At 54.1% G+C, this 24,466-nt stretch overlaps 4 protein-coding genes across 4 annotated transcripts; 1 reads left to right on the top strand and 3 right to left on the bottom strand.

Moving 5' to 3' along the window:
* Window positions 1–572: 572 nt before the first annotated feature.
* CCM_04462 (uncharacterized protein) lies at window positions 573–1,224 on the bottom strand (the record flags this gene model as incomplete). The annotated part of the gene is made up of 2 exons (XM_006669610.1): window positions 573–779; window positions 961–1,224. The coding sequence occupies 2 exons, from the start codon at window positions 1,222–1,224 to the stop codon at window positions 573–575; spliced, it is 471 nt and encodes a 156-aa protein (XP_006669673.1).
* A 3,837-nt stretch (window positions 1,225–5,061) lies between these two features.
* On the top strand, window positions 5,062–10,525 carry CCM_04461 (sensor histidine kinase/response regulator, putative; the record flags this gene model as incomplete). The annotated part of the gene is made up of 6 exons (XM_006669609.1): window positions 5,062–5,325; window positions 5,405–5,638; window positions 5,861–5,971; window positions 6,317–8,050; window positions 8,129–10,141; window positions 10,190–10,525. The coding sequence occupies 6 exons, from the start codon at window positions 5,062–5,064 to the stop codon at window positions 10,523–10,525; spliced, it is 4,692 nt and encodes a 1,563-aa protein (XP_006669672.1).
* Window positions 10,526–11,315: 790 nt separating this feature from the next.
* On the bottom strand, window positions 11,316–16,154 carry CCM_04460 (ABC transporter; the record flags this gene model as incomplete). The annotated part of the gene is made up of 1 exon (XM_006669608.1): window positions 11,316–16,154. One exon carries the CDS (start codon window positions 16,152–16,154, stop codon window positions 11,316–11,318), a length of 4,839 nt encoding a protein of 1,612 aa, XP_006669671.1.
* A 1,813-nt stretch (window positions 16,155–17,967) lies between these two features.
* CCM_04459 (nitrilase) lies at window positions 17,968–22,071 on the bottom strand (the record flags this gene model as incomplete). Its single annotated transcript, XM_006669607.1, has 3 exons — window positions 17,968–20,707; window positions 20,959–21,003; window positions 21,062–22,071. The coding sequence occupies 3 exons, from the start codon at window positions 22,069–22,071 to the stop codon at window positions 17,968–17,970; spliced, it is 3,795 nt and encodes a 1,264-aa protein (XP_006669670.1).
* Between the last annotated feature and the right edge of the window lie 2,395 nt (window positions 22,072–24,466).

The following is a 24,466-nucleotide window of genomic DNA, read 5'->3' as shown; positions in this document are numbered from 1 at the left end:
CAGGATCAGTGCAAAGGCATTGAAGGGACCCCGTACTCCATACAGCACCCCTTCAACTGTACTTCAGCCTTTTTGACCAAAAAAGCCTTGTCTACGATTCATGAGAATGAACGGCGCCGTTTGGAAAAGAGCGCCTCATTGTACGGTGTGCTGATCCTTTCTTTTACGTGACCTTTTCCGGGCAGGCCGAAAGAAAAAAGGTTTAACTACTTGATCAGTCTGAAGCGCCCAAAAGAGCCTTTCCATGTCGGTCGCATCAACAGCTGTCATTGAGTGGCTGCGGGGCGCATTGCAATTTATCACAACTGTTCTCATGTCTCAGCCGCTTGGTCGAAAATGGATCGGACACTGTCGAACCGTCGCATAACTGGGCCATCGGCTGGCTCTGATACAAGGCCCAGTCCCATATTCGAAGCAGGCTGTTCCACCTAGCATTCTAGAATGTCGACAAAGTGCTGACGCGCGAACGATGGGTATCGTTGCGGCAGTCATAAAGTTGACGATTGGAATACTACCTACTGACAATGGGCGTCTTTCGAAGCTGGCGCAAACTCCACCTTGTGTGGCGGCCACTATTTATGAAACGTCGAACCAGTATCAACTGTGAAGACGATTGAAACGACGTTCGGAATGAGAATACCAGACACGTTCACACGTTCGTGGGCGGCGTTCAGGACCCCGAGCTCTTGTAGCAGGGATCCCCCGATGCCGATATGCAGCACCACGCGACAGGAGGTTTCTGCAGTGCAGGGACTTGTGGTGCCAGGGTCGCTATGTAACTACGGATACTCATTCAGGAACAAGCACGGTACCAACAAATCCTTGCTGGTTCACAAGTTGGAACAGCAAACTTGCAGCCAAAACGACAACCTTGTCATTTGTTGGGACAGGTTGCTGATTTTAGACCCGGCGCATTATGTGAGAGCCGTGATTGGCGTCTCATGAAGGATGAATACAAACCGGCCCGTCCTCAGGGCGTTTCTTCGCCTGGAGGAGCCAACTAATAGCTAGCATCTGGCCCAGGCGCTGGACTAACGTTTTACAGCATCGCTGCTGTAAGTGAGCATCAGAAAATTTGAAGCAAGCCGGACTGTTGTGTGGATATGGTGGCGCGAGCTGTGTCAAACTGAATTCTGGTCTGGCCCGGCCTGGCGCGCGCCGCTCGTTGCTCGTCGCTTGCTTGGCTCCCAGCAGCCTTTTGCCGCCTGCCTTTGGTATCGCCATGTCGGTACTAGCTTCGGCCCGTCTTTTTCAACCCGACAGATGGCGTTTCAGAACCCCTTGGGGACCACCCCGGAGATGCCAGTATTTGGGTGGTTGGCGGGCTGCGCTCGTGCTGCACAGGGTGGAAGGCTGAGAGTGCCGCTTGATTCTGTCATAATACGATTACTGGATAGTAGGATGAAAGAATGGTTCTTTCCCCAAGAGGTTACTCCGTCTTCCATCGTTCGTCCAGCATATTACTAGGTCGTACGTAGGTATGTTTGCCAAGGAGGGGCCCATCGAAAGGCATCCATGTCGGGTGTAAGAGCAGAACGGATTGAGATGGCCTTGCGAATGTACTCGTAGGGAATAATGTAGACATGTGTCGCTGAAAATTTTGGCGGATCGGACGGCGCATTTCTGACTATTCAGCGTTTCTTTGTTGATTGTTTGCACCTCTTCGTCGCCATTGTACTTGTCCACTCTCCCCATATTACCTATTAGCCCATCTTCAAGCGCCCCCACCCTCTTACACGTTACCAGTAGTAACAAATGACCTTGCCTTATCGTTATCTATCAAGCCATGAAAAACTTTTCCAAGTCTCCTCCGCTGTCGGAAATGTCTGCCACACCACTACCACCACCACCACCACACGTTTCTATTCCAAGGTATTTTTTCCAAACTAACTACGCACGGCTGGCTTTGGGGCTGGGGCCCAGATGCCGTTCTGGTGTGAATGCAGAATCTGCTGGGCTCGTCTGTTGTTCGGCCTCACCGCGCCACCTCGACGGCGTTGTACTCGGCCCGAGCGATCGACCTGGCATGAACGCAGCGCCCATCGGCTCGCGTACAAAATGTGTGTTTTTTTAGCCTTGATTTGCTAAGGAACCTCCTCTGCAAGTTTTTCTCGTCGCCAACCTTTTATTTGCCGTCCTATACAACGTTCGATGGCGCAATTGGGGGAGTGGCTTGACTTGGGGAACGCCGTGGCTCCGGCCCCCGTGAGAAGGCAAAAACAAAAAAAAAACGTACGGCTCCTCTGGACTAGGATGTGTGCAGGCAAGCAAGGAGAATGTGCATATCTTTGTCTAGGTGTGTGTGACCGTAGAAGAATGCAAAACGTGACATGTGTGATGATTTTGTTCGCCAGCTTCCGCATCGAGGCCCTCGTGTTTCGGTGCGGTATCGACATTCTCTGCCAGTTCCCCCATTGGCTTGGATGTTTTCGCTCTGGCGTAGAAGAATACTCTTTTGACTCGCTGCTGATAAATTTCGACTGGAGATGGCTTCAACGCCTGCGATGAGTTGAATATTGGTTGTAGTTACATGACGGTGTCCGTCTCGCTGCTTTTGTGTGAATAGACTGTACGATGGGCTGCATCACAACAGAGCGACCAGGGCACTTGGAACCCGTAGGATACGTTCCTGGTCTCTGTATAATGCAACATGTGCTTGCACCGTGTTGTCGCGCTGGCGTATATCTACTTGCAGAACACTTGCCAGTCAGCTTTTTTTGCATCTCAAAGTGTGTCTTTTGGCTGCGTCGTCGAACCGCCTCTCGCGAGGACCAGGACAAAAGGGTATCATTAGCAGCATCGGAAAGATGATGATGATACTTGATCAAATTGATCTCGAAACTGAACAGTACAGCCATCGCCTACATCTTCCCGTCAGAGTGTCCAAAGGCCAGGCAGCGTGGTGACGACATGTCTCTTTCGTCGCACATGACCAACAAAACCTTCTACAGGCCACCGGTCAAGGAGCCAGCCAGATTTCCCATGCTATGTACTACGCGAGAACGATGGCACTAATCGGAATCTTGATAAAACTGCGCCTTGGTGGGAATGCCAAGCCGACGTAGCACAAGGGCGCACGATTTGCGACCAAAGGCTTTGTCAAGGCCAGCCGAGATTGATGATGACACTGGTGTCGCCGTTGGAGAGCTTCCAGAGAAGTTTCATCGACGGCATTCAGCGTCAATAAACTTGACCAAGGTTCGTTACGCAACATATTTCCACACCATCACACCGTCGTCGCACGTTTCAACGTCGAACAAAGCTGACTCCACGGAGAGACAGATTGGCAAAGTTGGTAGTGATCATGTAGAAACCGTAGGCGATGCAGCTCGACCTGGCTTGTTACTTGACTGCCACTCATCTGGGGGAGAGGCTACGGCCTGCCCCCGGGGCAGGTCAAAACGGTGCTCGAGGTTTCCTCCTTGCGCCTTTGTCAAGGCATCGGGCTAGATGGAACTGGAGATCCCGCTGTTCGCCATCGTATCCAGGGTTATTGACTCTCCACGCGGCAGAATATATCTGTACGCACAAGTTTAGGTAGCTTCTGATACTGGAGGGAGCCCAACTCCCGGAAGTGAAGCCGCGACGCTTGTTGCGACAAAGGTTGTCGAACCAAATTACAACACAGCAACAAATGCACTCTCACTTATCACCTTTTCAGATCGACGACATCTCAAGAAAGGTATGCCGCAAGCTATGTATATCTGAGCAAGAGAGACGCTGCTTCGGGCGCACACGCCTACCGATTCCTTCATGACAAGTGGATTGGGGAGTGAATTGCTCTTGATGTGAACGATCCCAGTGATTGTGTTGACGGTATTGCCCTGCCAAAGTCGTCCTGTGGATTGTTTCCTTCTTCTCCTTAAAAACAGCTGGGAATTCAATTGCTCTGAATCCAATATCCTTGTTTGCATTTAACCCCAGGTTGCCTGGAATGCCCATGTCAGAACCAACACTGTCACCCTGGTAGCTGATATCGACGGATGTCTGCCTAGCTTTCTTGGCATGCACTATGATACATTCTGAGTATGTCGGTCATTCAAGTCAAATGTCGGGGTTGTCAACTTCATTTTGCGGCGCAACCTGCGCTGGTGCACAGAGCGCCATCCGCATCGCCACCTTGCCTGAGTTTCGGGGGCACTGAGAGATCGGGGTTCTCTCAAGAAGGCAGACAGCGTTACTACTCCTCTTATGGGGAGCTCCGAGTGATTATCCATAATTCACCTACAATGTCTTTGGATAGCCTGGCATGTATCCTGCGTTTTGGAACTTTGGCAGACTAGTACTGCCGGAGACCACTCAGCCCGGGATAAACGCTATTCCCGATAGACTCCCAATGCAGTACTATCTGAATTGAAGGAATAATGATATGCGGACTTTAATTTCTAGGTAGTTTGTTGTAGTTGTGTCTGAGAGACGAGTTTCTGATGCTTCCTGTTGGAACATCGTGCCTGGAGGCCAATTGCACAGTGCTATCATGTTCGAATGGAGGTCTCAGAAGCAAGAATAGAACCGGGATTGTGGTAGCTGTGAAGCCATTCTGCAATGCAGCTTTTCTTTCTTTCCAATCTGGTGAAGAATGGTCATGCTGGTATAGCGCAAAGGCGTCGATCGAGCCCGTGCCCAAAGGCCCGCCGAGACATTTACACTGTTGACTGGAGAGGCCATTTAAAGGAGTCTAGGAAGAAGCACCCTGGGGTCAGTACGAATGAGCGTCTATCACATATTGCAAGCTGGCCACGGCATGCTCTCTCATATTCCTGCGCGCGAAGAAATCCCAGGAAAGCAGCAAAAGAAGAACAAACGGTGGAGAGGTGATGCGGTCCAAACAGCCCGTACACATTTCGTGTTGTGCGATTGTAGGATATACTACACAATAGGGACAATAGGGCATATTTCTGACTAGAATAGCCGCGCCTTCTGGAATAGTACTGGGGGTTATGTTTTGCAGAGGGCGCTGTCCACCGTTGCGCCACCATGTGTATGAGGCGCATGCATGTCTCACAATGAGTTACCAGGGCTTTCGCTGGGAGTTGCAAAGATAGTTTCTTTCTAACTACAATGACCGAAGCGAATGATGGCACGGGTAACGATATGGACCACGCAAGCAGCCGAGTCCCTTATTGCGCAATCGGAATAAAATATGAATTACGTGTATTTAGGGTACGTATCATTATGCGAGGTTTCGCCGCCCTCGGATACATATTCGAGATGGACGGAACCCTGGTTTTAAGAGCGCTGCCGTTGCGCCTCGAATTGAAATGCCGGTGTTGGGTTGCAGTTGCAGTTGCAGTAGACGACGCGGAATCCGGCCCGTGGCTCGAGGTTGGTCGTGGTATTGAATGATGACGTGGTGGCGTTTTTGCATTGTTCTATATATTGACAGGGATCATCGTCAACCTAGCAGCGGCACGGTGGCGCAGAACAACCTTTGAGAATTGGAACGACCGTCGAGCGATGGGTCGAAGTGATGCTGGCCGTGAGAGAGAGAAAGCCTGCTACCGCAATACTGAGTGGCGAGATGGTGGAGGTACATAGGTACCTAGGTACATATACGTCGGTCAAGGTGGGTTGGAGGCGATCGAGAATGCCGGAGCATCTGCACCGGAGCATTGTGGAGAAAGGCCTCGGGGAGCTGGCAAGCGAAATGTGCCCAGGGAGAAGTTGCCGACGGGCGCGGATTATTGGATTAATTAACGGGCTCAAGTGTACAATTATTAGACGCAATACAAGAGTGTCATGTAATAGTCATGGAAGCTGCAGAAGTATAGATGGTGGTGAAAACGCCAAGTTATGAATAATAGCGATAATAATAGTGCAGGGCCGCTGAGGCGGCGCCACCCCCCCCCAACCTTCAAAGCTTCAGGCCCAGGCACTTGCTTGTGGCTGCACTGTGGCACTGTGGCTCACATTATTTGCAGCAACTCCATCTGCCATCAAGGCCCAAACGGCCTATCTCGTCTCGTCGCTTGTCCGCCCCCCGTCTTCCCTCCTTGTCTTCCTCATATATCCCGTTCCATGCCGCTTCGTAGCACGCGTCAAAACCATTTCGACTTGGCCGTTTTTTCGAACTAGCTGGGGCGGCATGCGGCCTCGCTGAACGTCTCCCCCGCCGCCATACGACGACTAGCACCACGCTCGCTTTCCACCCCCACCTGCGCCTACCTACGCCTTTGACTACTAATATTAACGTTTGATTACTATTTTTTTTGCCTTTACGCTCTTGCTCGATACCGCAACTTGTCTCCTCGCCACTTCTTGCTGTAGCGTTGTTGCGCCGAGACAGCTTCTTCTTCTCAGGATGAGCAGTTCGCAGGCAGATCGACCCGACGAGCGCCAACCCGAGGATGCGGCTCGCCATCTCGCGCATCACCCGTCCGAGCCCCTCTCGCTCAGTCAAGATGCTTCGCATGCCTTTCCGGACCCTGGCCGTGAGTCGGCACCATCTCCCAACGCCACCTCGGACTCTCAGATTGGCCTTCCCTCGGCAGCTACTGAAGTCAGCGATCTCGTCTTCCCGATCCGGTCTGTTGTCAGTGTCGACAAGCCCAGCTGCAGGTCAGAAGCCGATGAACATGCTTCCCGCGCCTCATACACTGGTTCAGCTGGGACCCCGGTCGCCAGATCGACTCGATCCGGAGGCGGTACCCTAGATACTCGTCCCGGCTCTGTGCCTCCCTCTCCCATGTCGCCCGTTGGGCGTGGTCGCTCTAGAGCCTCCGTCGAGCTCAACCGCGGGGCGACCGATGGCCCTCGCATTGATGTTTTTACGGCACCCATAGAGCTCGACATAACAGCATCCGAACCCGGTACCGACGCTGAATCGGGAGCCCTTGGTCGATCTGGTATTCAGGGTGACCTGGACTTCTCATCACAACTATCCGAAGCACAATCCTCCATTGACATTCCCTTGGTCACCACCCGCTTTAACCATATCGACACGGAAGAGGGACACTCCATTATTACAGGACGAGACGGCGTGCTGCAGCAGTGCGAAGACGAACCCATCCATACGCCCGGGGCCGTCCAGGCCTTTGGCTGTTTGCTAGCTATGCAAGAAGAAACTGACGGCAATTTTCTCGTGCGCTATGTTAGCGAAAACTCGAAACGTTTTCTTGGCTACTCTCCCAGGTCGCTATTTCGCCTATCCAACTTTCTCGACATCATGACCGACGACCAACAAGACAACCTCCTCGACCATATCGACTTCATCAAGGACGAGGACGCGGATCCCGCCACGAATGGACCTGAAATTCTCAGCATTTCTATCCGCCACCCGAAACTTGGCAGAGCGGTTAAGCTCTGGTGTGCCATTCATATCAATGCCGCTCATCCTGACCTCATCATTTGTGAATTTGAATTGGATGATGACATCGAGAATCCTTTGCGGCCGCCGAACGAGCTTACGCCCGATATCCCAGCCGACACACTCGACAGCAACCCCTCTGAGCGAGCACTTCAAGAAAGCACAGAAATTATCAGCAAGCCTCTACGAATTCTTCGAAGTGCACGCAAACGACGTGGGGAGCAAGGAGCTATGCAAGTCTTTGACATTTTGTCTCAGGTACAGGAACAGCTGGCATCTGCTACCAGTCTTGACTTGTTTCTCAAGATCCTCATCGGCATTGTCAAAGAACTCACAGGCTTTCATCGCATCATGATTTACCAGTTTGACTCAACTTTCAACGGCAAGGTCGTTACAGAGGTAGTTGATACCTCACACACACTTGACCTTTACAAAGGACTGCACTTCCCTGCCTCGGATATCCCTCGCCAAGCCCGTGAGCTGTACAAAGTGAACAAAGTACGACTGATATATGATCGGGATCAGACCACGGCTCGAATTGTCTGTCGCTCTCAACAAGACTTGGACGTTCCTTTAGACATGACGCACGCCTACCTTCGGGCCATGTCCCCCATCCACGTCAAGTATCTCGGAAACATGGAGGTTCGATCTTCCATGTCTATTTCAATCAACGCATTCAACGAACTCTGGGGCCTGATAGCCTGCCACTCGTATGGCGAGCGCGGCATGAGAGTATCATTTCCTGTTCGTAAACTATGTCGACTGATCGGGGAGACAGCATCCAGGAACGTTGAACGGCTTTCCTATGCTTCCCGTCTCCAGGCTCGGAAGCTCATAAATACGTCACCAACCGATAAGAACCCATCCGGCTATATTGTGGCATCCTCTGATGATCTGCTGAAACTGTTCGATGCTGACTGTGGTCTTCTTTCGATCAAGGACGAGACTAAAGTAATGGGTGTCATGGAGCACAGCCAAGAAGCATTGGCGTTGCTTGAATACCTGCGTATGCGGAGACTTACTTCTGTTTTGGCGTCACAAGATGTCAGACTCGATTTCCCCGACCTGCGATACCCCCCCGGGTTTCATTCCATTGCCGGGTTTTTATATGTACCCCTCAGTGTCGGCGGCAATGACTTTATTGTCTTCTTTCGCAAAGGCCAAGTCAAAGAGGTCCAATGGGCCGGAAATCCCTATGAAAAGAATTTTCGACAAGGAACTGCTGCGTATCTCGAACCCAGAGCCAGCTTCAAAGTTTGGAACGAAACTGTTGTCGGCAAATGCCGTGAATGGGACGAGGAACATGTTGAGACAGCCTCTGTTCTCTGCCTGGTTTATGGCAAGTTCATCGAAATCTGGAGGCAAAAGGAGGCTGCGATACAAAACACAAAGCTTACGCGGATTTTGTTGGCCAATTCCGCACATGAGGTCCGGACACCTTTGAATGCCATTATCAACTATCTCGAAATCGCATTAGAAGGGAGTCTCGATAGCGAAACCAGAGACAATCTCGTACGATCGCACTCGGCATCCAAGTCTCTCATCTACGTTATCAACGATCTTCTTGATCTCACAAAAGCAGAAGAAGGCCAAAACCTCATCAAAGATGAGGTTTTTGATCTCGGGATCTGCATAGAAGAAGCAACAGATCCATTCAAGATTGATGCTGATAGAAAGGGTCTGGCCTATGAAGTTTTTCGACACGATGGACTGCCAAGGTTTGTCCATGGGGATACACGTCGGGTGAGACAGGCCCTTTCAAATGTCACTGCAAACGCAGTCAAGCATACCGAAAAAGGTTCCGTCAAAATCAGCATTCAAATTACAGAACTGGAAGAGAAGCAAGCAACTATCGAATTTGAAGTGACGGACACGGGCTCAGGAATGACGTCTCGTCAATTGGATGCTCTCTTCCGGGACTTGGAACAAGTCAGCGCAACAATGTCCAATTCAAGCGAATCTCCTACGGAGGGCCCTAGCTCCTCACAAACCCTTGGTCTTGGCTTGGCTGTTGTTGGTAGAATTGTGCGAAATATGAATGGACAACTCAGGTTGACGTCTGAAGTTGGCAAGGGCTCTCGTTTCATTATCCAGCTGCCTTTTCAACTGCCCGACAGTGAGCTCGACCCATTCAAGCCAAACGGACAAGCAGTACCCGCTGTCAGACGAGCCCCGCAGAGCGAAGCGACGCGACCAGAAGGCGAGATAACCCTTGTGCAGAGAGGGTCAGACTCCAAGGTCCCTACATTGAGAGACACAAGTACTGGTAGTAATAGTCGCCGGAGCGGGAGTCAAGTTAGCCGTGAAAGTTATGAGAGCGGAAAGAGCGATGCGGATCGTCTTATTGACGCTATACAAACACCACTGGTTGGAGGCAGCAAGGAACACGACTATTTCAACCCGAAGCGGCACTCGAAGAGCACCACGAGCGCATCTACCGACCGCGCATCCTCGGAGAAGTTTAATCAGGGGATCTTGGCATCGCCGTCACGTCCTGAATTGGGTACAGTACCGGTCAAAGACTCCAAGACACCCATAAAGGCAGTGAAAATCCCCGACGAAGGAGCTATGTCACAACTCGCAAGCCCAGCGCGACCTGCCGAGAAAATTGTTCAAATCGGGAGTTCAGTTGTACGTCCACGAAACGACAGTATCGCGCAAGAAAGTCCCCTGAGGACTCTGATAGCGGAAGACGACCCCATCAACTTGAAGATTATGAGAAAACGTCTCGAGCGTGTTGGTCACACTGTGACTCACGCTGTCAATGGCGAGGACTGTGCTGCTCTGTTCGAGTCCAACGGTTCAGGGGTGGACGTGATTCTCATGGATATGCAGGTAAGCTTTCCCGCTAGAGACGCCGCAAGCATATACTAATTCTGCCAGATGCCCATTGTGGATGGATTGACCAGCACGAAGATGATACGATCCATGGAAGCGGAATCCAGGCAAGATGGTCATTCAGACATGGCCAAGCACAATGGAAGGGTGCCGATCATTGCGGTTTCTGCATCCTTGGTCGAAAAGGAACGGCAGAAGTATGTTGATGCTGGCTTCGACGCCTGGATTTTGAAGCCGATAGACTTCAAGCGTCTAAGTGTGTTGATGAGAGGCATCCATGACGACGAGGCTCGAGACTCGAGTGTATATGTGCCAGGGCAGTGGGAGGCAGGCGGCTGGTTCTCTAGCCGGTCACTGGCTGAAGCACAGAGCGATTCATGACGCGGTTGATGAATATCATTTTGGACGTTTTTTTTTAACTAAAGGCAAACGGAAAATAGAGAGGGAGGTTTCAGGGACAGACTGCATACCGCCTACACGGGAGAAAAGCAGACGGACAGACGGCGTCTTATGGATTGGGCTTCGAGGATTTTCTAACTTGGGGGAGTTTGCTTTTTTCTTCAAGGGGAAACGGTGGGGAGCGATCGGTCCTTTTGTGACTATTGTAATGATTTTTTTGTGCAAAGCATCTGAAGAACCGGAAACCATCCATGGGTCACGCATACATTATACACACAAGTAAGGAACAGATGCATTGTCTGTTTTTTTTTCTCTTCGATTCGCTGGGCGAATAGACCGATGCTTGCAACAGAAGAGAGGCTGAAAAAAATGCGAGAATTCGAGGTTGTTGAATTTGTTTTGTATAATTATGATCTTGGTACACGAATGAGATTATTCTACGGAAGAGATGTACAACAGAGAAGGGAATTTTTTTTCTGGAAGAATAACAGACATCGCTCTCTACGTGATGAAGCTCCTTTGCTGGAAAATACAGTAATTTGATACTGGTGCCTATGAAAAAAGTGTCTATAACCATGGCTGAAAAGAGAGGATGCGAAGTCGCCTGACCATACCTTGGTTTAATACGATCCAAAAAGAGGACGAACCCTTCTTTGTTCGGTATCGAATAGAAACAACAAGGTCTAACCAATTCTAACGAATTCTAAAAAAAAATCTAAAAAAAGAAATGGCATTGTAAATAACATTGGGGCTTTCATGTTTTTAATTACAGTTATGAATTCTCCTCCTGCACGTTATGCTCCCCAACAATGGACAGGAACACCTGGTCCAGACCCGTCGGCGCCACGCTGTAGTTGCTGATGCCGAGTTGCTTGCTATTCTCCTCGAGCAGCACGACGAGGCTGCCGACGGCCGACTCGCTGGCGTGCGGCGATGGGGCAACATCTTCTTGGTCAGGAATGTGGCCCGCATCATTCTCCTCTTGCAGGAGACGGCCTGTGGTGGTAATGTCGAGATCGCGCGCCCGCACCGTGAAGCGCACCTGGCCGTGGTACGTCCTGCCGTCGACGTCGGCCAAAGGCAGGTGTTTGCGGACCCAGGCCGTGATGGCGTCCATTTCGGCATCGGTGGTCCGCGGCGCCGAGCTGGCGACGAGGTGCACGTGGACGAGATCGCCGAAGCGGTGGCGCAGCTCGTCGGGGGTGCCGAGTGCGAGCATGCGGCGGGCGAGGATGCCGGCGCGCCCGGCGAGCGCGTCGGCTTCTTCCATCGAGTGCGTGGTCAGGAGGATGGAGCGGCCCTTGGCGGTGGCGGCAAGCGTCTTCCACATGACGCGCTTGGCGGCGGCGTCGAGCCCAGATGAGGGCTCATCGAGGAGCACCACGGCCGGGTTGCCCATGAGAGCGATGCCGAGGCTCAGCTTGCGCTTGTTGCCGCCGGACAGGGCGTGTGCCATGCGCCCGTCAAAGGCGCCGAGTCCAACGGCGACCAGCACGGCTGACACGTTGTGCTGGATGTCGGGGATGCCGCGCACGCGCGCGTAGAACTCGAGGTGCTCGCGGACCGTCATCTGGTCGAGAGCGTCGACCTGTGGGCACACGCCGAGGTGCGTGCGAGCGAGGGGCAGGTGCTTGGTCACGGAGACGCCCTCAATGAAGACGTCGCCGCCATGGCGGCTAGGTTTCAGGTCGCCGCGGATGACGGAGATGGTAGTGGACTTGCCGGCGCCGTTGGGGCCGAGGAGGGCAAAGACCTCACCGCGCTTGATGCCGAAGCTGACATTGTCGACGGCAGTATACTTTCCAAAGGACTTGATCAAGTGGGCGACACGCAGGCCGTCATCCTGCGCGCCGGGCCCGCTGACGCGCGCCTGCTCGTCGAGCACGTCCTGGTCCATGATCTCGGGGTCGGTCGCGGGCCGGCTGCGGGAGAAGATGCGGCTTAGCCAGGAAAAGGGCGAGCCGCTGTCCAACCAGAGCAGAACGAGGAACAGGATTATGGATTGTATGGTTAGGTAGAGGATAGGACCGCCGTAGTAGAGAAGGCCTTGCGGGTTGGACGAGAGAACAGTGCCGTCGCAGGCAATGGAGAAGAGATTGGAGGCAATGAAAAGCGACCGCACGGCCGACGTGATGGGGGAGACGAGTGCGATGATGAAGTAAGTCGCGCGCAGAACGTTGTCGAGCCTGTTCGCGTCGACATAGGTCAGGATGCAGACATAGGCGATGAGGTAGCCCAACATGAAGACACCCTGCACCACGGCCGACCAAGCAAACGCGCCCAGCTGCGACTTGGTAAAGAGCGAGATGATGTAGGAGACTATGATGGAGCAGATGCCGTACAGGAAAAAGACGACAAAGATGTAGCCGACATGGTACCAGACATTCGACAACGCAGCCCAAATGCCCGTGACAATCGCGGAGGTGATGAGGACCACGATGAAGTCAAAGGACAGGTACGCCAGCCAGAGGGGCAGCGGCCGAACACCGTTGGAGTACTGCAGGGCCCGCACGAAGCGCCGGCGCTCGCTGCTGGGGTAAAGCGAGAAGAAGGCCGGGTACACGGCGAGCGCAAGGCCCATGTAGATGACGAGTTGGAGGGCGGAGCCAATGTTCGGGACGAAGGGCCTGTCAAAGGCCGACCAAGTCGTCGCAATGGACGTGTTTGTCTGCATCACATCGAGGAGCTCCTGCGAAAGAATGGAACTGGTTATGAAGAGGTTGCCGACCCATGCAAAGTTCGGCTTGCTGGTGTCGTCACCGAGCCAAAAGCCCATGGTCACGTTGCCGGGATTGTTGGTGATGTAGTTGTCGTAGTCAGCAAACGTGTCGACGAGCTTCAGACTGCTCAAGAAACTAGTCCCAGCAGACGCGCCACTAGTGGATCCAGCCAGGATGGGCTCGAACAGTCGTAAGAGATTGCTCGGGGACACCTTGGAGGCTGGTCCGGCGAGAAAGGCCAGAGTTTCGCTGGTATCCGAATCGAGAATCTGGCTGAATCCGTCCTCGGTGCCAACCTTGGAGGCCTGGTCGCTGGGGGCACAACCTTGCAACGTCGAGCCGCTGACAAAGAGGCTTGTAAGACCGGCGGCAAGGATAGGAATGGCGAGAGCAAGGGCATACATGAGCCAGCTGCGTTTCAAAATAGTCACGCGCTTGGCAAACAGGATAAAGGCCTGACGCATATAGCCGACCTGCTTGCCGTCCATGAGCTGTAAACCCTGTGACTGCTGCTCGCTTTCAGCCGTGTTCTCGGACGTGTTGTCGGGGTCGCGTTGCTTTTCCGTCGGCGTCCTGCCGGTGCGGAAAGCCTCCTCGTCCTGGATTTCCTCGGCCACTTGCAGGAAAACGTCTTCGATTGTAGGGCCGGAGAACCGGTACCCGGGTATCTGCGCTCTTTCGAGTTTCTTGATGACAGCGGCAGCAAGGCCAGACGTCGGGGCGACGTAGGTAACTTGATCAAACGCATCCTTCTTCGTGACGCCTTCCATAATCGGCAGCTCTCTCGTCGTAGCAGTCTTGTGGACATGGACACGGTATCCACCGCCAAACCTATCCTTGAGCTCGACAGACGTGCCCTGCGCTCGCAAAGTTCCTTTTGAGAGAATAGCGATGTGGTCAGCAAGCAGATCAGCTTCATCAAGGAAGTGAGTGGTGAGGATCATGGTGCGCTTTCCACGCTCAGCGAGGAGAATGTCCCATAATTTTCGGCGAGACAATGGGTCGATGCCGCTGCTGACTTCGTCAACGCAGCAGACTGCACTTCCGCCAGTCAACATTATTCCCAGCTGAAGCTTGCGCTTTTGGCCGCCAGAGAGTGTTTTGGAAAGAGCCTTGCGCTTCGGCCAGAGGTCAATTGTCTTTATCAACTCATCAATTTCTTCCTTGCTAGCAAGGTTCTTGGGAGACTTTAGTCGATTGAAGATGCGCAAGTGCTCCGTGACGTTGAGATCATCCCACAAGACGTTCTTTTGCGGCGCGATACCCAGGCCACCGGCACCATCAATGGAGATGGAGCCACTTGTTAGTTTATGGAGACCAGCAATGGCATCCAAAGTGGTGCTCTTACCCGAGCCGTTGGCTCCCAAAAGACAGACGATCTGACCTCGGCCAGCGTTGAGATTCAGTTTGTCGACGGCTACCACGGGGTTCTTGGAGCCAAACGGAGAGATGCGGGAAAAGAAACCGGGCTTGTAGATTTTGGTAAAGTCGCGTAGCCGCACAGCGTCGTCCTGCATAGAGGCAGCGTCGCTTGTCATTTTGCGGCCCTTGGTTGATGTGCCGTATAAGGTGTGTTCGAAGATGGCGCCAATAAGGGGATACAAGAAGATTTGAAGGATGAGCATGATCCAGAAGAAGATGACTGGCAACTTGAAGGAAGCTTCCGGGGCGCTGGACGTCAGGCTGGCCGCGTTCCCGAATCTCTCGAACCAAGACATGTTGATAATGGCATAGACATAGGTGCATGGGGCGAATAGAACAGAGAGGCAGGCGACTACTACAGTGTCAGGTTTGTTCAGAGCCTGGGCGAGAATGCCAAGAAGCAACATGGACAATGTCGCGGTGATGCCACTCAGCTGGGCCTTTTTGAAGCAGCAGGCAATCATGATTGACATGGAGGCAAAAGCGAGGCCAGCAAGGAGATGAAGAATAAGAACAATGGCCACATTGGTGTGGCTGTAGACGCCAAAACTAATAATGAGGGAGCCAAGGATCCAGGCGGGAGCGTAGAGGAGAGAAAAGGACAAGTGATGGGCAAGGAGTCTAGCAAACATGGCGAAGCAGGGTTTCCGGACAGGCATCATGGCGTCGATGAGCTGAGACATGCCTGTTTCTCTCTCGGTGGCTACAAAGCCGGTCAAGTGATAGGAGATCCAGATTATGGTGGCGATGAAGGCGACGCCCAGGAAGTTGATGATGGACTTGTGATAGAGTCGGCGTGTCCGAGCGAGACGTTCATCGCTGGTGAGACTTGTAAAGGTCTTTTCTTGCACGTCGGCCAGGGGGTCCTGCTGACTTGAAATCTTGGCAATGGCCTTGTCGACCATGTGCTGAGTAGGGATCAGGTATATCTGCTCAACATTGTCGCCCTTGTCGACCTGGATTCTGAAGGGGACTTGGTAGAAGGCAGCGTCTGTACGGATAGTGTAGTTCCAAATGCCGCCACTTCCTTCGTTAGGCGATGAGCGGATGACGATGGCGTTGAAGCACGAAGTCACGCCGCGGAGCGTGCTACGACACTCGGTCAGGAGATCCACCTCAGTACTCACCCGCACGACGCTGACGCCTGCATTGGCGGCTTCCACGGTGGCGGCGACGTCGTCGAGGACCTTGTCAGTGTCGCCGCCAGCATGACCGTTGTTGACGAGGAGGAGCTTGGTGCGGCCGGCGTCGCGGCCGTGCCGCAGCGCCTCGCCAATGGGCATGAGGGGCCGGATGGAGCCGATGCCAAACGTGGCGGGCGGCACAAAGAGATTGCGGGCAAAGCTGAAGAAGACGGCGAGGATGAGGGGCACGAAAAAGGCCATGAGGAAGATGATGGCGTAGTGGCGGAAAACCAGGCTGCGCAGGTTCTTGCGCACCAGCGTCCATGTCTGCCGAATGATAGCCATGACGGGCAAGGGACTGTGAGAGCGCGGCGCCAACCGGCGCGGCGTCGTTTGTCAGAAAATCTGCGACTCGGGACTGTTACTCGGTGTCGCGCGACAGATGGCGGCGCGCGGGCCGAGGCGCTTGTCGAGAATTTGTCGAGTGTGATGGGCGTCGAGCTGGGTGTCAGTCAATGCGACAAGGATGACATGAATGCGGCCGTTTGACGATGCGGCGAACGGAAACAAGCCGTTCAGGAAACGAGAGCGAATGAGAAAGAAAATGTCGGAAAGAAAAGAAAGCGAGCGAGCGATTATTCGAAGCCAACAAGACTGGACACGGTTTCTGGCAAACAAAGAATCGGCGTTTGTTTGGTGACGCGGTATCGTGGGTAACGAGTTGGCCGTTGGAGGGCGAGTGGCGAGCAGGCGCGGTGGGGTTGAAAGTCGGTGGGGATTCGCCGAGGGAGGATGGTGGAAAGAAGAGGAAAGGTGTACAGTAAGTAGAGGAAGTAGAGAATGAAAGGATTGATAGCAGTAAAAATGTAAAAATATGGAAGCGGCGCGAATGGATGGCACGGACACGGCCGAGGAGAATGATTCCAGGCTGAGTATGCTCCGCGGGGGGTCGGTCGAAACTATTTACAGTGGGAACTGCGGTCGGCTCAGCCCAGCGGGTGGTTGCTGCTGCTGGGTGCTGACAGTGATGACGCAAACTGCCTGCCTTTTTTTCCTTTGCTCTCGGTCCACGTTGCAGAAGCTGCTGGCGATACTGGATGGAGCAGAGAATTGCTAGTTTTGAAGCGGCATTGGTCTGCCGCTATCCCCAAGCCGCCGGTGCTCTTGGCGGCCGTGCTGTCTGTCGCCCAGCGCAATTCTAATTCCAACACAGCCTCCGCGCCCCCTTGGCGGCGACTCGGCATCGTCATCAACTCTAACAGTGCGTCTCGTAGACAAGGACGGTGTTTCTCACTAGTGCGTGTTCAAGGCCTTCAAACGTGTGTGCTGTGTGTGCTTGCCTAGAAGCAGCCTCGACGCGTCTCTAGTATGGCCGGCTATTATGTAAGGGCTAGTTATGCTGTTTCTTGCCCTCTGCAATCATCTGCCTCAATGGTGCCTTGCATGGGCCACGGTGCTTGGCAGGCACTAATAGACACTGTCTCTTCATCGTCTATTCCCGACCCGAGACTTGTTCCGTTTTGTCTCGGAACCAGGCCAAGGGTCAGAGACTCGACCAAACGCAGCAATTGAAAAGAATTGTAGACTTGAGCATGGGCAACGAAGCATCAATAAATGCCATACATAGGTACGGACGTACTCCGTGCACTGTACGGATACACATCTGACACACGACACCGGAAATTGACTCAGCACCCCAGCTAGCGCCCGCCCCGGGTCGGACACACCAAGTTTCCGACTATGTCTCCAGAAAAACTGAATACATATTACCACTACCAGCAAGCAACCTCATCTCATCTCATCATCTACTAACCAGTACTCCGTAGTAACACAGTGTTAGCATCAGGCTTCCTGAGGAGCACCAATGGAATTGCATCAGCTCACAAGAATGACGGAATGCTCCAAGATAGCCTTGTTCTACTAGAGGCGAAAATGGAATGGAAACTCCTCCACCTTTATACCCGGTCCATGCCTCCAAGGGCCGCTTACTTCCCTTCCAGGGACGTCATTGATGAGGGCCTGGAACGCCTCCAACAAGTCCATTGACTACTTGTAGTGCCGGCGATACATCTTCAATCCAAGCCCGTCCTTGCTTCCAGCACTAGTACAAACAGACTCGCAAGTCATGAGTCAATGATCCAGAACAAAACAAACAGACCTAGTCTACAAGAAATCCACCACCATACTCCTCAGCATCGTCCCCATCCACAATCATGTCGTACTCCTCCGTCACATCACTCTCCCCCGCATCCTCCTCTTCCACTGCATCCGCCTCTTCTAGCACCCTGTCCGCATCCTCCCCCTCTAACACCCGGTCCGTCTCCTCCTCCGCCGCTCGTCTCTCCGCCTCATCCACGCCGCTCCATATCCGCTCGCGGATCCGCAACCCCATCAGCAGCCGCCGCCACAGCCGCAACGCCGCCCAAGCCCGGCCCTCCTCCTCCCGCTGCTGCTCCGCGTCCTCGAGCCCGGCGAGCACCGCCTCCACCGCGGCGCCGTACTCGGCCGCCACCACCACGCCCCGGAGCACCGCCGTGCCCTGCCGGCCCTGAAACGCAAACCCCGTCAGCGCCGGCGCGTAGTCGATGCCCAGCAGCCGCGCCGCGTGCGCCGCCAGCTCGTGCTCGACGTGCATACCGCCGCGCGGCACCATGCTCGGCACGTAGACCTCGATATTGCCAAATTTGTTCTTGGGCACCTTGCCGTTCCGCACCGGCGCGGCTTCGTAGAGCGCCGTCTGGTCCTCCGTGTAGAGGGGCACCCCGGCCGCGTCCTGCGCGTCCTGCTCGGCGCGCTGGTCATCGTCGAGCCGGTCGTGTCTCGGCTTGGTCCGCTTACTCTTGGGCAGCCACTTGGGAGGAATCTCGTTGGGCAGTACTTCGCGCCCCATGCGGAACCACTTGTCGGCGGTCCTGGCAACCCGAACATCCCGCCGCCGGTAAATCTTCTCCAAAGGGCCCTTGTTACCAGAGCTCACCGTACCAGACGGCACCGCTGTTGGCACCAGCACTTCATGGCGCCGCAAGTGTCGCTGCAGCGCAAATACAGGGTGATTTTTGAAATCTTGCACATTGCGAGGCATGGGCTCTCGCACTTCCACACCTGCCAGCTCTATATCTTCAATCTGGTCCAGGTTTGTCCGGTGTCGACGTCTGAACGGTCGCATCGCCGTCCGCCACCAGTCATTGTCATCCGTCCCGTCAACTCGTAAACGTCTTGTCTTGGCCGCATACGCCTTTGCGTATCGAACTGTCACATCTCGTGCCGTACCATCCTCGTCAAACGCGACCACATAACTCATACAGTTTTCTTTATCCGTGATTGGAGGCTCCATAGATTTCGGCCTCCAAAATGTATGCGTGACTACCGGATCCGCCGGCTGCCATTTTTGATGACCCGTGTCAAGCACTTCCACCCAGTAGACGGGATACGCAGACTCGCGCAGCCGCACCGGTGTCGCAAAGCTCTTCTGCGGTTTCGTAGGCGATGGTGACGGCTTCGGTTCGAAATTGCGATTCGCAGCGTGTGGGTGCCCAAGCCGCCGTCGCGCGGAAGGCCCGGCGGGGCTCGTCGTCGAAGCCGTCGCCACCGCCATCTCCTTGTATTGCGCGAGCTGGGAACGGAGCTCTTCAGCCCGCTGCGTCTTGCCCAGCCTCTTGTCCGGCGATTTGGTCAAAGTCTTGCCCGGTGTCGTCTTGGGCAGCGTCGGCGCTCCGTTGCCAAATGCCAACGGCTGGAGCGAGCACACGAGCCTGGCCGTGACGCCCACGCTCCGCAGCAGCGCACAGTACAGCTGGGCACCGACATCGCGCGAGCCCTGCAGCGTCTCCGCCGCACGGCGAAAGTCGTGTCGGTCGGTGCACGTCTCCAGGTGGTCGGGGAGCTGGTACTGCTCCAGCTGCGCCGCGTCCTCGGCCCAGCGCGCGCGCCGCAGCCCCCGCTCCGTCACCTCAAATTTGGCGCGCCACGCGTCGGCCGCCTGCTTGAGGCCCGTCTTGAGGCTCTCGGACTGGCCAAACTGCGGGAGGTGCGGCCCCGGCGTCAAGTAGTCGGCCGTCCGGTCGCTCACGTGTGCCCGCAGCGTGTCCTGCACTTGGGCGTCGTTGCACCACTCGTTTCGCCGCGCCACGTGCGAGAGCAGGCAGAGTAGGTGCATCTTGTGCACGGCGAGTCGCTGATCTCGCTCTTCCTTTGTGATGGGTTTCCGGCGTTCGGTGTTGCGTCTCAACAACACGTTTGCGGCCTGCTGGGACGTCAAGTTGAGCTCGAGATCTTGCGCTCCTGGCTCAACAGCTGACGAAGCAGTAGCCGTACTCTTTTCCGGAGGAGCGGCGAGATCAACGTCTTCGAATATCATGTCCTCTTCGTCGTCGTCACTATCGTTTTCCGAATCTCGTTCGATAGTTTGCACCTGCGCGGGTGGCAAAGGCACATCGAGAAACTCAACGTCTTCGTCTTCGCCGGACAGTTCCTCCGCGGTCGCTGTCGCTGTCGGTGTCGGTGTCACGGTCGCCTCGCCCCCCTTTTTCGGTTCTCGACTAGCGTTTTGTCTGCCAGGACGGCGCCGCTTCATCGGAGACTCGCCATTGATGCTATCTCGAGAGGCAGATCCCTGCACACCTGCTTCAGCGAGCATCTCGCCATAGATATCCCCTGTGACACCAACAGCGTTGCTGCTTCCTGGGCCGCCAGCGGCATTTGATCGCCGCTTTCTTCCGACCATTTCTACATATTCGAGCAGTGTGGGATTGTGCAGACAGCAGACAATGGTTTCCTGCCAGAATATGTCTGGCGCAAGAGTGAGCAGTCCAAACTGGAGCTCTCCACGCAATGCGTCATTAGTAGTTATTAGCGTGTAAAGGTTGAGCACGAAATCACGTGCGCTTCTCTCATAATGCCTTCAACAACAAAATCACTGCAGTTCACGGCACATAAGAATAAAATTAGCAGTATAGAATGTATCATTCAAGAACTGTCTAGCTCAACCGCAAAATTGACTAGCAAAAATGGCGCTGGTGAAGCGCCACGAACAGGTGCAAACGCCCACACAGAAATAAACAGGAGCCGTAAGCCCCGGCAAGGAAATTGTGACACAAGAAAGTAAAACAGAAGATAAAGACATGAATTCGAGGTTCAGTTTAAGAATTACTTCGTGAGCCAACCAAGGTAGTCGGCGACGATCAAAGTCACCATGCTGCAAAGCAAATTAGCAATACGTACAGCCGGTTGCGGTTGGGTGTAAGTGAACTCACGCATGGGGCGCAATGCGGACATAATATGTACCAAAACCACGGTAGAATCGCATGAGGCCTTCTTGTTTGGCTACCTTGGTAAAGCAATCAGCCATCCCCTTGTAAGGCATCTTGCCATCGGGTCCTTTTTGCTGCTTCTGCAGTCGCGTCTTGACAAAATCAAACGGGAGACTGAAGAATGAGGCAAAGAATCCTGCCGTGGCGCTCGCGGCGAGAGTTTGGATACGGGGAGAAAGGTCGGTATTCTGCTTCAGCTGAGCCTTGGCCTCGCTGAAGAAGGCGAGCTGGCCAAAGTTGAGGGCCATGGCTCGGGCGACGGTCGGGGCGGCGCCAGCCCAGAGCGCGCCGACGCCTTCACTCTTGGCGATGGACGATAGAGCATCGATGACAGACTTGTAGTTTTTACGCTCAGCAAGCGGCTTCAGGCCATCGCTCTGCATGCGAATGAGGGCAAGGTCTGCCGGGTTACCAATCATGGCAGCGAGACCGCCGGCAGTTAGACCAGCAGTAGCACGCTCTTTAAAACCAACAGTTCGGCCTTCGGTCTTGGCTCGGGCGCCAAGTTTTCCCATGAAAGTGTCGAAAAAGCCAAGACGAGCTGTCGTATAGACTGCTTGACGCAAAAGACCGGCCGAGAGCCCAGTGTATAAGTCGGTAAATTTGCCACTGGCGATAATTTGACGAGCGACAGCAATAGGGCTTGGCTTGGGGCCAGATGCGGTTCCTTCGCCCGCCAGCTGGATGCGAACCTTGACCATGTCGACGGGCTGAACGACCGAGGTGGCCACCATGCCGCTAAGTCCACCATTGATGAAGGGGAGAGCCGCCACCATGTACGGGGTATGGATGAATTTGGAGATGCGAGCAACGGTATCGCTCTTCATAACCTCAGAAGTCCTCGATCGGGCGGACTCGGCCGCTTGCTTCAATGGCCCGGTAGTCATGACGAGTGTTGAGCTAGACTCGGACGTTGTAGAAGACGGGAGCTGTGCTTCGGCGGGAGCCTGCATTTTGAAGGCTGTTAGTTTCCACTGCTATAGACGGATTCGATACAAGGAGACAAGACCAGGATCCGGAGACAAGACAGGAGGAAAGCAGGCTATAAGACCAAATATGAGACGAAACATGGCGGATGAGACCGGATTGTTAGAGACGACCCTTGACATGATGGCGTTGACTCGAGGCGGGCGAAAAGCCGTGTTTGGCCGCCGAAACGGCAACTAACACACTCGCCAAGGGTTGCGAAGACGGAGCCGCAAAGCCAAGGGCACCCATGTTTTGTAAAATGCGGCTCTCATTTACAGCTCATGTGTAATGTGGATTCGTGATGGGATCCGCCCGCCGGCAGCAATCGGAGCAGGGAGAATCGTGGCGGGTCGCGACTTATAAGATAAAGCTTACCTCACAGAATGACGGATAGAGGGCTGAGCAAATGGCAGCGTCGCCGTCAATCTACATTGACAATCGGGCACTGGTCAGCTTTCTGTGACGGTGGGCAATACCACAGCCCGGACAAGGCGGCCCCGGCGATGAGGGACAACGGGCCCGATGCAGTGGGGCGCTTGCATGATGGAATCCATCAAGACTTACTTGTAAGTTGATGTAAGACGAGTCGCCTTCTTTCTCGTTGGTTGGAGGGACGGGAAAGAAGGGGCAGGACAGGACGGCCGACCGTGTGAGGGCGTCGCGGCTGTGGCGGGGGCTCAATGCAAGGCAAGTCTAGCAATTCGACAGGCGCTCGCGGCGATACGCAAGAAAGGGACGGAAATCAATCAAGGACAAGCGTTGGGGAGACAGAAGTTGTTGAATCTAGAATTCAGGGTTTCGTGAAGCGGATGAGGAAGAGGGGTTGGAAATGAGGAGAAGAAGGCGCGTGGCAGCCGTTGATGAAGACATATTTGGAGAACTGATGCCGAACCACCGCGCGCGGCGTCGTCGCCATTCGCAACCCCTCACTTGATCAAGAAGCAGCAGAAGAGAGTAGTGGCTAGAGAGTACATGGACGATACAAGGCCAGCCAGTCACCTGTTCTGGATTATCAGTTTGGTATGGTGGGTGTGGAGGGTGGCAGCCACGACGCCAGCGCCAAAGCCAATGCCAGCCATGGTGGCCAACTGCGGGGTTGAGCCAGCAATCGTCGACAAGAGGTAAATTGTAAACATGGAGAGAATGTGTGAAAAGGCTTGTTTGTGTATCCCGTAGGTACACCACCACCACACCATCTTTTTCACTGCGCCGAGCTTCCTTGTCGCGTGCATCACTATTGCCTCTCTGTCTACATGCTAACTAGCGCTCGTCGGCGCACACACACAGGAAGCCGCCGCCGACCTTGATCTTCGTCGTCGGTTGATCATGTGCTTCGACAGCATGTCGACTTGGGATCATCAGGCACAGGGTAGATGGCATAAAGTGTCGCGATGCTCTCGCGGGTTTTGCTGGCACCGGGGGTAGATGCTCGCGACCTGCGCCAGTCGCCCGGCAGTCGTGACATTACATGCAACTTACCAGACGGACAACGGAGCTACTGTGCCGATTGCTAGCGAATTTAATGGCAGCGTTGTGATTGACAGACCAATGTTAGCGGCCGCAGCTTATTGCCTAAGATTAGTACATTCTAGGCCTGGTTCGGGGTACATGAGTACTACAGTAGGCACGTAGAAGGCAGCATAGCCACTGCTAGCCAGCGATGGCGCAGCAAATGTGCATTTGCATGGCTGCTTCGTGTTATTGAGAGGCGCATATACCAGTATACCAGTACATGTATGATTCAATACCATCCTTCCGGCGGAGCAATAACTAGTCCATAAACCAGTTCACCCAGCGACCTCGATTCCCGACTCGATTCCCGACACTTGCTCCGCGCAACCACGGCATTATCCCCAGGCGATCGATAAAACCGAGCAGGACGGACAACTGCCGTCAAGAATGGATCACGAAAACAAAACTGCGTCAATGGGTCGATTGCTCTGCTCGCCAAAGCTAACTAGCCTCAGCGCTGCAACTTGGGTGACCCCTGTCGTTGCGGGGAGCCTTTGCTCCTCCTCACTAGGTTCATCACAGCTCCGCTCAGCGCAGCCACGCGAGGCTGCTAACAATGGAGCCGACGGAATGTGTAACTGCTGCCCATGAACCATCTACTGGTGCCAGCGTGCCACTGTACCAATACAGCACTACAGCCAGAGAGCTTTCTCAGGCCCGGTGCGCCTCACACGCCCTGACTTCTCCGTCAACCCGAGATGCTCAAGAGCTCTGCTCATAGCTATGCCAAATCCAAAATCAACCGGACATTTCTCAAGCCAGAGCCACAGCGAGACGCCGACTTGAAAGCCACGTCTCACTATCTCGGATTCTTATGGATCTTATGGATGCCGCATCGGATGGGTTCGGTATACTGGAGTCTACACC

The sequence above is a fragment of the Cordyceps militaris genome (genome assembly GCF_000225605.1).
Source record: "Cordyceps militaris CM01 unplaced genomic scaffold CCM_S00003, whole genome shotgun sequence".
NCBI classification, from domain to species: domain Eukaryota; kingdom Fungi; phylum Ascomycota; class Sordariomycetes; order Hypocreales; family Cordycipitaceae; genus Cordyceps; species Cordyceps militaris.
The sequence above is the reverse complement of the archived record's forward strand: the minus strand, read 5'-3'. Positions and strand labels throughout refer to the sequence as shown.